At 46.7% G+C, this 12,148-nt stretch overlaps 1 protein-coding gene across 1 annotated transcript in view; it reads left to right on the forward strand.

Annotated features, from left to right (window-relative positions):
- The first annotated feature begins 647 nt into the window (after positions 1–647).
- The window catches only part of Carmil1 (capping protein regulator and myosin 1 linker 1), a 274,465-nt gene continuing 262,964 nt past the window's right edge, over positions 648–12,148 (forward strand). The window contains 3 exon segments of the mRNA XM_051194557.1: positions 648–806; positions 808–823; positions 3,809–3,906. Of these exon segments, the coding sequence (XP_051050514.1) occupies positions 783–806; positions 808–823; positions 3,809–3,906 (138 nt within the window). The 5' untranslated portion in view covers positions 648–782.

Below are 12,148 nucleotides of genomic sequence, written 5' to 3' on the forward strand. Positions count from 1 at the left end.
TTCTTTGACCAGCCGGGATTTGGGGACCAGCCTCCTCGCAGCCCGAGTCCTCCTCGTCCGCAGCCAGCAGATGGCTCTCGGGCTCTCTCTACAGCTCTGTCGATCCCTCTCCAGACGCAAGCGCCTGCCGCACCGGAGCGAGGCTGCGAGGAGGGGCGCGGAGCCCGCCGCGGCCGCTGCAGTCAGGGAAGCAGCCACCGCAGCCGAGCGCCGTGTCGGTCCCCGGGCTGTGCCCCGCGCCGGGCACCGTGCGCCCAGGCCCGGAGGCCGGCCGGGGACCCGTGTGGAGGCCGCTCTCGCGAGGCGGGGAGGAGACGCAGGGGGACCAGGAGGAGGAGCAGGAGCGGGTGAAGGAGAGGAGGAGGAGCGGGAGAAGGGGAAGGAGGAGAGCAGGGCCGGCCCGCCCCTGCCCAGCCCAGCCCCGCTGGAGGCCGAGACCAACCGGGCCGCCCAACCCTCGCCTTCCGCTTCACCTACGCCCAAGGTGCGGTGCAGAGGCCCGGCTGCGCGGCGCCCGCGCGAGGAGGAGCCTGTGCTGCAGCCGCCTTGCGTTCAGCCCCCGGAGCTGCGAGCCGGCGGCATGTAGCGACGGCCGCAGAGCCAGCTCGGATTTGCAACTCCGGATTTTTTTTTTTTTTTTCCCCACTACGGGCGCGCGGCAACCTTGGATCAACGCCTTGCCGCTCCGGCCCACTCTTCTCTTGCAAGCTGGGGTTTAGGGAAGGGCGCGGGGCCGAGAGTCAGTGTGGGACCCGGGATCTCCCCGCGCCCAGTGGGCAACCATGACCGACGAGAGCTCCGATGTCCCCCCGGGAGTTGATGGGTAAGCCTGGCGCGGGGGCCGATTGGCCATCTTCCTCTGTGCACACCTCCTCTCCGTCCTCCTTTCCACCGTCGTCCTCCCGCAGAGTCCCCGCACCCTGGCGCTCTAGTGGTTTGGGGAAGGGTCGCCAGGGAGTGACTAGAAGTTTGCTGGCCTGATGGCCGCAGGAGCTGGGTGCAGAGCGAGGAAGGCGTGGGGAGGCTTCTGGAGCTCTGGAGGTCTCCAGGAGGGTTTCCCTGACCAGGTGGGTCAGGTTGGCGGAGCATGGAGCTGGAGGGACGTCCCTTCCAGCGGCCAGCCCCGTGGCCCCTAACTCGGAAAAGTCCGGGAAAGCCTAGCAGGATGCTTGGCGACAGCATCGTAGGTCCCCTTAGGCTCGTGCCAGGCACCCTCCAGGAAATTCCCGTCTAGGGCTGCCCCTCTCGCCGACCGCCTTAGGGATGGAGGCGCCGACCCCGGTCTGGCAAGGCGTGGCTTTGGGGATTGAGCTGGAAGCGAGACTGAGGTCTACTTAGGGCCAGGAAATGGAGGGTTAATGATAAAAGCCTCATTTTAATAATGATTTACCTACCCCCCCGCCCAGTCTCTTTGGGAACACATATGTGGTACTCTTGTGCCAGGTGACCGGTTGCTTGAGGCCCTCCTGGTTGGCGGCAGGCGGCGGTGGCGGGGGGGGGGTGTCTCTTTTGGAGCGGAGGGTGGGGAAAGCATTGGCTGAAATTTAAGTCTCAGGGCTTTGCTTTATCAGGAAAGGTTAAATGGCAGATGACAAATGGTCTAGGAGTGCTGGAAACCAGCGTTCACGCTCCTGTAGACGACACATTAAGGTGAACGTGTCAGCCTGGGCACGCTTTGATAGATACTCTGTGACCTGTGTTCCCTGAGGTATCATACTGTGCATACTCTCATTGCCTTGATATTTCTTGGGTGCAGACTAGGAGGGAAAGTTCTCACCGAGGGTTCACCTCATTTCTGGTATTTTCCCCTCTGCTACCCATTGCATGGTTTATACTTGAGAGGATTTCGTGTCCTCTCACAAAACTGCTCACTCTACAGGTGAAACTTGGCGGGAAGAAGCTGTTCCTGGTTGTGTATGGAACTTTGCTTTTGTTGAATTAAAAACGTCACCACCACAACAAAAAATCGAGGGAAATAGTCTTGCACACCCCGTATTTTGTTCCAAGCTCTCTCCTCAGTCACCAGAGTCAGTTCTGAGATATCAAGGAGTGACCCATCAAGTTCTGAGTGTTTCCAACATCCTGTCTGAACAGGAAACTAACACTGGAGGCTCCAAAGATGCTTCCAAGGGTGGTAGATATTTAGAAAGTTGTGTAGCATTGTCCTGGAACCTGAAGATCAGGTGACTTAGACTCAAGGGGAAATGTGGATGGTGAAGTAAAAAGATTGCTTTTGTCAGTGCTTTTAGTCCTTCACTTTGCTTAAAAGTTGAATTTGACCCCTCTTTTGAAAAGGATTTTTGTGTTTTGTGATTTTGGAAGGACAGTGGCTGGCAGGATCCTTCTCTGGCTAAATCATTTGGTGTATTCTTCGATATGCCTAGGCCTTTACATGGCCCAATTAGGCTATGGTGGGAAAATGCACCTGCTGTTGCTTCTAGTTCCAGGAGCTCACAAGAGTTCTGAGCAGCTCAAAGCGGCAGACTGCAAGGGCCTCACTGCATCCTCTTAAATGCCTCTTGAAGGTGTGTAAGCTATTTATGGTGTATCTTTCTGATTAAGATTTTTTGTTTTGTTTTTTAAAGGGAAGGTTTCTTGTAGGCCAGGGTGGGTGCCAGCTCACCATGTTGTAGCTGAGGGTTGGCTGTAAAAAGTTCTCACTCCTCCTGCCTCAGTCTCCTGAATTCTCGTTTACAGATATGAGCCACCTCTTGCCTTTTACACAACAGTTTTAAATGCAGAAAGTAAAGGGTGTGTTGGGTCAGGTGGGAGGGAGGGATTTACAGTGGTTCAAGCTATTAATCCTAACACCGTGGAGGCAGAAGCAAGTGAATCTCTGTGAGCTTTAGGTCAGCTTGGTCTGCATAGTGAGTTCCAGGCCCAGTCAAGACTACATAGGGTGACCCTGTCTCAAACAAACAAAAAACAGCCGAGAACAAGAATACCTGTCATGGGTCAGAGACACTACGTTTACCTTTTGGATTGTGGCTTCTGTCTGCTTTCCTGTGTGTATAGTAAGTGAATTTCAGCGGCCCACTTCCCAGAAGTCTCTTGGTGGGGGTGGGGTAGGGGTCATCTGTGTTGCTTTTTGTTCTGACGAGAGATAGTAGCTGGACAGAGAACTCCCAGTGCCCAGGCTCCCCCACATGCATGCTGTCCTGATTCACCTTCTTGCTGTTCCTTGAGCTGTGCTTTCCGATTTTCAGCCTTCTCTTTCCTTCTCTCGCCTTTCTCTACCTGCTCTGTAGTTGTTGCCCAGAACAATATACTGAGATTTCTTAAAACATTTTTTTTTTTTTCTTTTTGGGCAGTGAGAGGGTCTCTCTCTCTCTCTCTCTCTCTCTCTCTCTAATCACACAGGCTTGTGTTGGATTACTAGACTGAAGACATTCTTCTGCTCACCTCCCTTCCCCCTACCCCAGGACTTGGAACTACAGGCAGGGACCATCAAGCCCAAAGAATGTGGGAGTGGGGATTGATCTCAGGTCCTTGGTTATCGTAGGCAAGTGCTCTACCATTAAGCTATACCACAGCCCACTGCTATCAAGACCTTAATATCTAGAACTAGAGAGATGGCTCAGCCATTAAGGGTCCTTGCCTTCCAGAGGACTTGAATTGGGTTCCCAGACTCTGTCTCAAAGCAAAAACCTCTTGAAGGCTCACAACTCTCAGACTGGTTAATCTAGCAGAAAGAAAGGAGAGGACCAACAATAAAAACAGCTAGACCCACTCCTCCAAACACCTGCTCTGCACAAACTCCCCTTTCCTTGCAAAAGAAGGAATATAATGAGACTTTTTCCTCTTTCAGAAAGCGTAAAGGATGTTATTGGCAGAAAGATCAAAATCTCAGTGAAGAAGAAAGTGAAGTTGGAAGTGAAGGGAGACAGAGTGGAAAACAAAGTTCTGGTGAGTGTCTGCCTTCCTTTTCTGGAGACTTTTGTGAGCTGACTGTCTTCTCCCTTCTCCCACCTCCACTGGTTTTCATGCGGCCTTCCTTCTGGTGCTTTATCTTTTCTTCTAAAGTCTGATGGCCAATACCTTGGATTCACTGGACTTTTTCCTTGTTGACATTTGGAACTATCAGAAGGGCTGCTGGTGTGACTTGTTTACACAGCCTTCTGGGAAATTTTAAGAAATTAGTTAGGTGGTGGTGTCTCATGCCTTTGACCCCAGCACTCGGGAGGCAGAGGCAGTCGGATCTCTGAGTTCAAGGCCAGCCTGGTCTACAAGAGTGAGTTCCAGAATTATCGTCTCATTGGTTTAACAAAATGTTCTCAGATGTTACATGCACTAAGTCATCTGAGGGCTAATGACTGGAGAGTGTGGACAGTGCACCTGTTGCCTTCCCTGGAGATCTTGGGGTTCTAGACTATAATCACTAGTTTCTAGTGCAATGTCTTCATGCTACCATTGGACTTGATGTTCAATTCCTCTTTAACACAAGTCTTTCGTGGCCACCAGTGGCTGACTAGTACCAAGAAGTGCCAAGTGATTTGTTGTATTTCACCACTTTTCTCAGTTGAGACTATCACAGGTCTAAATTTAAGTGCAGGTGAGAAGCTCTGAGTTGTGGCTTATACCTATAATCCTAGCACTTGGGAAGCTGTGACAGAAGGATTGTCTTGAGTTTGTGGCCATCCTGGGATGTGAGACATCATCTCAAAAGAAAAGAAAAGTCTTACCGGGGAGCCGGCGGCATACTGCTTTCTCCAGACTCTCCATCTTCGCTCCTCCTTACTACTTCCTATTTCCTCCTTGTCTCCTAGTCCCTCCTATCTTCCTTTCCTATTGGCCAACAGTGCTTTATTATTAACCAGTATGAGAAACATATATATACATAATGGCATCTCCCATCAGAAAAGAAGAAAGAGGAGCTGGAGAGATGGCTCAGTGGTCAAGGGCACTTGTTGCTCTGGAAGAACCTGGGTACTTACATGGTAGCTCACAACCTTTTGTAACTACAGTTCCAGGGGATCTAACACCCTCTTCTGGCTTCTGCAAGCACAGGGCATGTACATGGTATACATCACACATTCAGGCATAACACTCCAATGCATAAAATAGAATAGACCTAAAAAAAAATTAAAAAAAGAAAATACCTCCCATCCTCAATAAAACCAGTGCAGGTGCAGAGATTTATTTTATTTTGTGTTTTGTGACAGGCTTTCTCTGTGTAGCCCTGGCTGTCCTCTATAGACTAAGCTGGCCTCAAACTCATAAAAATCCACCTACCTCTGCTTCCTGAGTGCTGGGATTAAAGGTTCGCACTGCTGCCACCACTACTCTGTCTTATTTCCTCCCTCCCTTCCTCCTTCCCTCCCTCCCTCCCTCCCTCTCTCTCTTCCTCCCTCCCTCCCTCCCTCTCACTCTTTCTCCCTCCCTCCCTCCCTCTCACTCTTTCTCCCTCCCTCCCTCCCTCTCTCCTTCCCTCCCTCTCTTCCTCCCTCCTTCCCTTCCTCCCTCCCTTCTTTGCTTTTGAAGTCCCACTACTGTAGCCTGACTGGTTTCTACCTTGTAGCAATGCCCATACCTCAGGCTCTTGAGTCTTTGGATCACAGGAATGCACTGTCATACCCAGCATGGCAGGATATTTTCTAACATTTTGCCATGGGAAATTGTAAACATGCAAAATTAGAGCAGCATATTCTATCGAATCCTGCGTTTGTCATTTAGCTCTTAATAACTTTTAGTGTTTTGACAATATTGCTAGTTTATCTATCACCCCCCTACTACATATTTTTTCCCCTTCAAGTATTTCAGAACAAATCTGAAGCAGATGGTATTGAAAGAGAATATTTCCAATATTCCATTTCTTCAGTGAAATTGGCTGTAAAATTGTAGTGTCTTTCTGATCATGCTTGTCTTAACAATCTTAGATCATAGACTCAGGACATGTGATTGTCTCATGTGGCTATGAGGATTGTGCTGTTGATATGACTTCTGTTTCTCCAATACACAAGTCAGATGGTGGTGGCATCAGGGTGGTAAAGCTCAGGTAACCTTTGACCTGCTCTGAAATGTGCTCCTGTAGACTCAAGACTCAGGTTATTAATAGCAAAAATGATTGATGCACAGCTCTTAGCTTTAAATAGTCAGATCTCTTACATTGTGTTTTCCTTAAGAGTGTTCAACCACTTTTGTATTGCCTTTTGGAAATACAGAGAGAAATGTTGCTGTCATGTGTTCTTTTATATGTTCAGAGTGACTATTTTTGGATTCACTCCCTTCATTTCTTCCTGTGATAGAAATCAAACCCATCTACCATTGGACAACGTAAAGCCCAATGTGTACTTTTGACCCCAGGGCCTTATACATGCTAGACAAATGCTTTACCGTTAAGCTATACCACCCAGTTCCCACATGAAGCTTTATTTCTGTAGTGTATAGCACAAACACCAAGTCCCATTTGCTCTAACAGTCTGAAGAATGACATTTGGTATCATTTGGTGTTTAAGTTCTTCATTATACCAGATAAGCTGTGCCATGGTTCACATTTATTGATAACAACTCAAAGACAGAATTGTGCTCACTATAAATAAAAGTGGTGCCATTTTCAAATGTCTGTGACCATGGCGGAGGCTGTGTACAGATCAGTGGCAGAGCGCTTGGCTTGCATGTGCAGGCCCTGTGTGCAATCCCTAGCGTTGCTGAAAGAGGTGAAGGTAAGGGATGCCAGTGGCTCGTGTAAGAGTTGTTGGCTCACCTCTGAGTTCATGAGAGTGAGATCAACTTACAGATGGACTTGAATGTAATCATTTATGTCCCTCAATCTGTAATCATTGTGATTTCTAGACCCTTGGCCTGAACTTATGACTGTTATTTAATTAAGGTTTGGCTTTAAGTTTGAGCGAGAAGATCCAGGAAGTAACTGGTTTTTGGAGTTTTCAACACAGCAAAAATTGAGCTAATTATTAATCTACCCAAACAAGTTATTAGTGAGTGTAATTCTCATATATACTCTTTGAGTGTGTGTGGTGTGTGCATGTGAGTGTGTGGGTGTCTCCATGAGGAAATGGAGAGGAAGACATTGGATGCACCCCCTTTACTGCTCTCTGTCTGGTCCTTTGTGACAGTGTCTCTCACTAAACTGAAGCTCCATTTCTACTAGGTGGATTGGCTAGCTATTTCCCAGGATTCTCTTGTCGTTGCCTTCCATCATTGAGGTTACAGACATGCCTGGCTTTTTATGTGAATGTTGGGGATTTAAACTTAAGTCTTAATGTTTACAAAGCAAGTACTTTTATCCACTGAGCCTTCTCCCCAGCCTCATGTACTTCTTTTCCTCCCTCCCTCCTTCCCTCTCTCCCTCCTTCCCTCCCTCCTTCCCTACCTCCTTCGCTCCCTCCCTCCTTCCCTTCCTCCCTCTTTCTATCTTCCTTCCTTCCTTCCTCCCTTCCTTCCTTCCTTCCTTCCTTCCTTCCTTCCTTCCTTCCTTCCTTCCAGGTCTCTATAGCCCAGTCTGTCTTTAATGTCTTTAACTCTCAGAAATCCTCCTGGCTCAGCCTTCTGAGCACTGAGATCAGGGGTATGAGCTACCATAGCTGCCTGATAGTGTCCTGTGTCCCATTTATTGTTGGGTTAAGCTTTGCCTTCATCTTTCTTCTCAGGTGCAGAGTGGCTCATGTTTTAGAATACTGGGTTCACAAATTGGGTGTAGTCTCTCTGTAGGATCTCAGCCATCAGTCTGGTATGGTAACATCTATAACTATATACTATATAGTATATACTATATACTATGCTATACACTATATACTGTGTACTAACAGTAACTAGATTGTGGGTTTGACATGTGCTCTGTAGGGGGTAGGGAGAACTTCAGAAGGAGGTGAAACCTAAGATGGTGGTTAACTAGATGAGAGGAGTCAGCCTTGAGAAGAGTGGAGAGCAGTCTGAGGGCCTGGAAGCAGAGTGAGCATAGAGAAACCTGTCAGGTGGTGAATTCTTTGTAGCTCTCCTATCAGAAAAGTTGGGACTGGTCAGACGGGTTTCTTCTTCTTCTTCCTCCTCCTCCTCCTCTTCTTCTTCTTCTTTTCCTTCTCCTTCTTCTTCTCCTTCCCCCTACCCCCTGTTCTTCATGATCCTTACTTTATTCTTTAGAGCAGCAGGGGGACTCTGTGGTAAAGTCTAAGCACAATGTTAGCCAGTTGCTTTCTTGAATGAAGCAGTTTTGTAACAGTAGCCATTCCTATGCCTTGCTTTACAGACTAAGTGTGTATATTGACAGGCATAGTATGAAACACTGTGAACATCTAATACTTTGTCATGATGCTCCACTAACCAAGGGGCCCTGAATTCTCTTTTATCAGTCACCAGAACCTGTTAATCTTAAACCTAAGTACTTGGTACTTCTACTGAGGGGTCTAGGGTAGTTTGTAAGGTCAAGAGAGTATATTCATAGTTGGTGGCACCTTATTAGCAGAATAGAAGGCAGCAGACAATGGTTTCTCTTAGGGAGGAAATAATTCTGTGCTTATATAAACTTGGCAGTCAGGTGGGTCTCAACTTTGGATTTTTGAGATTCATTAATATACTTCTTTCCTAAATTTTATTTTTAAAATTATTTTTATTACTATCTTTTAATGTTAATATATATGGGTTTTTTTGCCTGCATATATGTATGTATACCATATGCATGCCTGGTACCTGAAGAGGTTAAAAGAGAACATTGGATCCCCAGGACTTGGAGCTAGAGACCAATGTGAACAGCTACGTGGGGAATCATACTTGGGTCTTTGAGAAGGTAGCCAGTGTTCTTCACTACTGAGCCATCTCTTTGGCCCTGGGGACATTACTTCTGTGTACTGGGAATCTTAAAGAATGAGTCAGGCTGGGTTCCAGACTTGGTCAGAGAACTTAATGCTACAAAGAGGGGAACTGGGGTGGGACAGGCCAGAGCTCTGGAAGTTTAAAGACTAGAATAGTCAAGCGCTCTTCTCTGAGTGCTCTTCTAGAGGACAGTTCTTCAAACCATGTCATCCTAATGGGAACTAGGTCTCTGTGGCTGTGATGGAGAGCCAGCTCCTCTGTTGCTACAATGCCTCTTTCTTTTGTCTTAAGGAGTTTTTTGTTTTTTGTTTTTTGTTTGTTTTTTTTTTTTTTGCTAAGTGACCCTCTATGTCTTAAACTCTTGTTTAATCATTTGCTAACTGAATTACAATTTTTACTTCTAGATATCTTAGATTTATATAGTTAAACAAACCATATAGCAGTTGGTCCCCTTACCTCCTGACCAGTTTTCACTGTCTTACACAGTTGTATAATATCACAACTGAGATCCTGATATTGATTGACTGTGTGGACCACAAATATCCTCTAAGTATTCTTCATGGTAGCCCAGGCTACCCTCAAACTTTCTGTATTGTGGAGGGGCTGGCCTTGAATTCATCATTCTTCTGCTTCCATCTTCCCAGTGATCTGTTCTTTCTATTGTGCTGTCATTTCAAGAATGATAGCTCAGGTCTCTGCTGGGTATGGTAGGTAGTTCAGGTCTGTACTCTTAGTGCTTAGGCAGGTGCAGGAGTGTTACCTAGAGCAATATAGTCATTCACTATGAGCCATTTTGGGTTGGCTTTTCTTATGCAGCTTACGTCAGGTTTCTGTATCATCTCTATCCTTTTTGCTAGTGACTGTTCCATGGCAATATGTGTTTCATAGTTCATTTGTTCACAGTGAATGGGCTCCTGGCTTGTTCCCAGTTTGGGGCTGTTAGGAATGAAAAGGATGTAGACATCCTTCTACAGTTTTCGTGTGAATCCATGCATAAATTTCTTGTGATTAACTCCAAAGATCACAGTTGCTGGTTTGCGTGGGAATTGTGTGTTTTCTTAGAAGCTGGCAAGCTTTCCTAGAGTGGCCATGCCATTATGTAATTTTATCTGCTATATGTGACCCATCCAGTTTCTCTACCTCTTTGGCAGCATTTGGTATGGTCTGGATCTTTTCTTTTTCCTAAGGGACTGATTGAAATGAAAACAAAACAAAACAAACAAACAAACAAAAAAAACCCCAAACAAACCAAAATCACTATATGGCTGGCTATTTTGGATGGGTGTTATTCGGATGACATGTTTCAGTGACATGTGGCAGTGCTTTCATTGACTCAAAATACAAACTCCTACCTTGAGGGTTCTGGATGGGTCTTCCTGCCTTAGCCCACCAGGTGGGTCATGTTGGTGGGACATGGAGCTAGAGGAAACTATAACTTTTTCTCTCTCTTAAAAGTGGACTATTTCTGATAAGTGTTATAATCATTTGCTTGTTTGATGTGCTGTATTGTTAAGTCTATCATATACTCCAGTATGGAAGGTGTTGATCTCCTACACCTGGTCATGTGGTTTTTGTGGCTGGCCCAAGTAATAACTCTTTAGCCCTCCCGTTCCTCAACTCCTAACTTGGTACAATAATACCTGTGCTACACTCACTCTTCTGTGGATGTCACCTCTGTAAACAGTGCTGTTCAGTGATAAAAGGTTGCCATACATAAAAAGAGGGAGAGAGAGAGAGAAAACAACAATAGCAACAACAAAAAAACCCACATAACTTTCCACACGAGTCCACAAGAAGTAGCGTTTTAAGAGTATGTTTTGCAAGTTTATAGATAGCCTCCAAATAGTGAAGCTGTGCTCCTGCCTCCGCACCTCCCCTTTGGCATGCTGGGTAAATGTCCTACCACTGGGTCACATTCCAAGCCCAGGAAGGCTATTTTGTTGAGCTGGAGAGAGATTCCGGCCACCTTCACAGTGTTTGGGATAGCCCCTTCTGATCTCTGGGCCCTCTTTGGGTAGCAGGATGGAGGCAGAGGCATCCGCTGGGTGTTGAGCACATTGTTGATTTGACTGTGGGCGTTGGCATTTTAGTCCTGCTGTTCAAGTAGATGTAATAGTGAAATTTGCATCTAACGTCCGTAGAGTGCGGTTGCTTTTGAAGAGAGCCCTTGGGATGTCATGGCTCTTGGCCTTAGGTTTAGTTAGACCCTCTGCAAGGCTGTGGGACAGCTCTCCTGTAATTTGAACAGCCCTCTTTGTGTACCATGAGGAGTCTCAGCTTTTCAGGGTCGCTTACAATTCAGTACACAGGTGATTTTCAAAGCACCTGGGTGAAGTTACACAGCTCTAGAAAGCCGAGCTTTCAAAAACAGCAGCCACATTGAACTGATCCTCAGGGGTGGGTGCTGGAGGCATGTACTTGCTGCCAAGGATCCTGGCGCAAGTTCTGGGAAATTCAAAATAAAAGAAGCCGCATTTGAGTGTTTCAGAACATCCCTGAACCTAAAACCATGGTCAGTGCCCACCTGGCGGTGCCTTTCCTTTCTGTGTAAGGGTGGGGGCTGTCACACTTTCCCAGGACGCAGTTCTGCCTGTGGGTGAACTGGTACCTGAGATGCGTTCACAGTCTGCAAGTGGCCCAGTTTCTACAGTAGTTAGCACTGCCTCGGAGAGTCAAATGACCTTGGGCAAGGAAGCCGCTGGACGCATACCCAGCTCGGTGTAACTTTTCATTGTTAAATAGATACTGTTTTTCCAGCTTCTGGGATTCCGCCTCCCTGGGAATTGGCATAATGTAGCTGGGAGGAGGGCAACGGAGGAGCTGGGAGCTGAGGGTATGAAAGGGGCATTGTATTAAGCAAGGGGCCAGGAAAGCTCACCAAAATATGGAATGAATGGCAAGAAATCCCTTTTCAAGTTTATAGACTAGTTGCAGAGGAAACAAAAAGACATTATGAGAGTTTATCTTGAGTTTCCATTCCTAGGAAATACTATTCACATCTATTGTTCAAGTCAATTGGAAACTGAAACAATGTTTTGTTCTTTTGAGAGAGGGCCTTTCTGTAACCAAGGCTGGTTTGGAACTCAATATAATCCAGACTAGCTTCAGTCCTCCTGCCCCAGTCTCTGAAGTGCAGTGATTACAAGGAGGAGCCAAGGCTGGGTTTTAATTTAATTTTTGGAGACAGATTTTCATATAGTCCAGGCTAGCTTGGCACTTACTATGTAGCTGAAGATGACTTTGAACCTCTGATCCTCCTGCTTCTACCTCCCCAGTGCTGGGGTCACAGTCTCATGCACTGCCCTGGGTTTACTGAGTTCTGGAGAGGATGTGTTTTGTACATTGTACCTTTGTGCATCTACCAATTGAGCTATACTGCTAT

This window comes from Phodopus roborovskii, unplaced genomic scaffold (assembly GCF_943737965.1).
Source record: "Phodopus roborovskii unplaced genomic scaffold, PHOROB, whole genome shotgun sequence".
Taxonomy (NCBI): domain Eukaryota; kingdom Metazoa; phylum Chordata; class Mammalia; order Rodentia; family Cricetidae; genus Phodopus; species Phodopus roborovskii.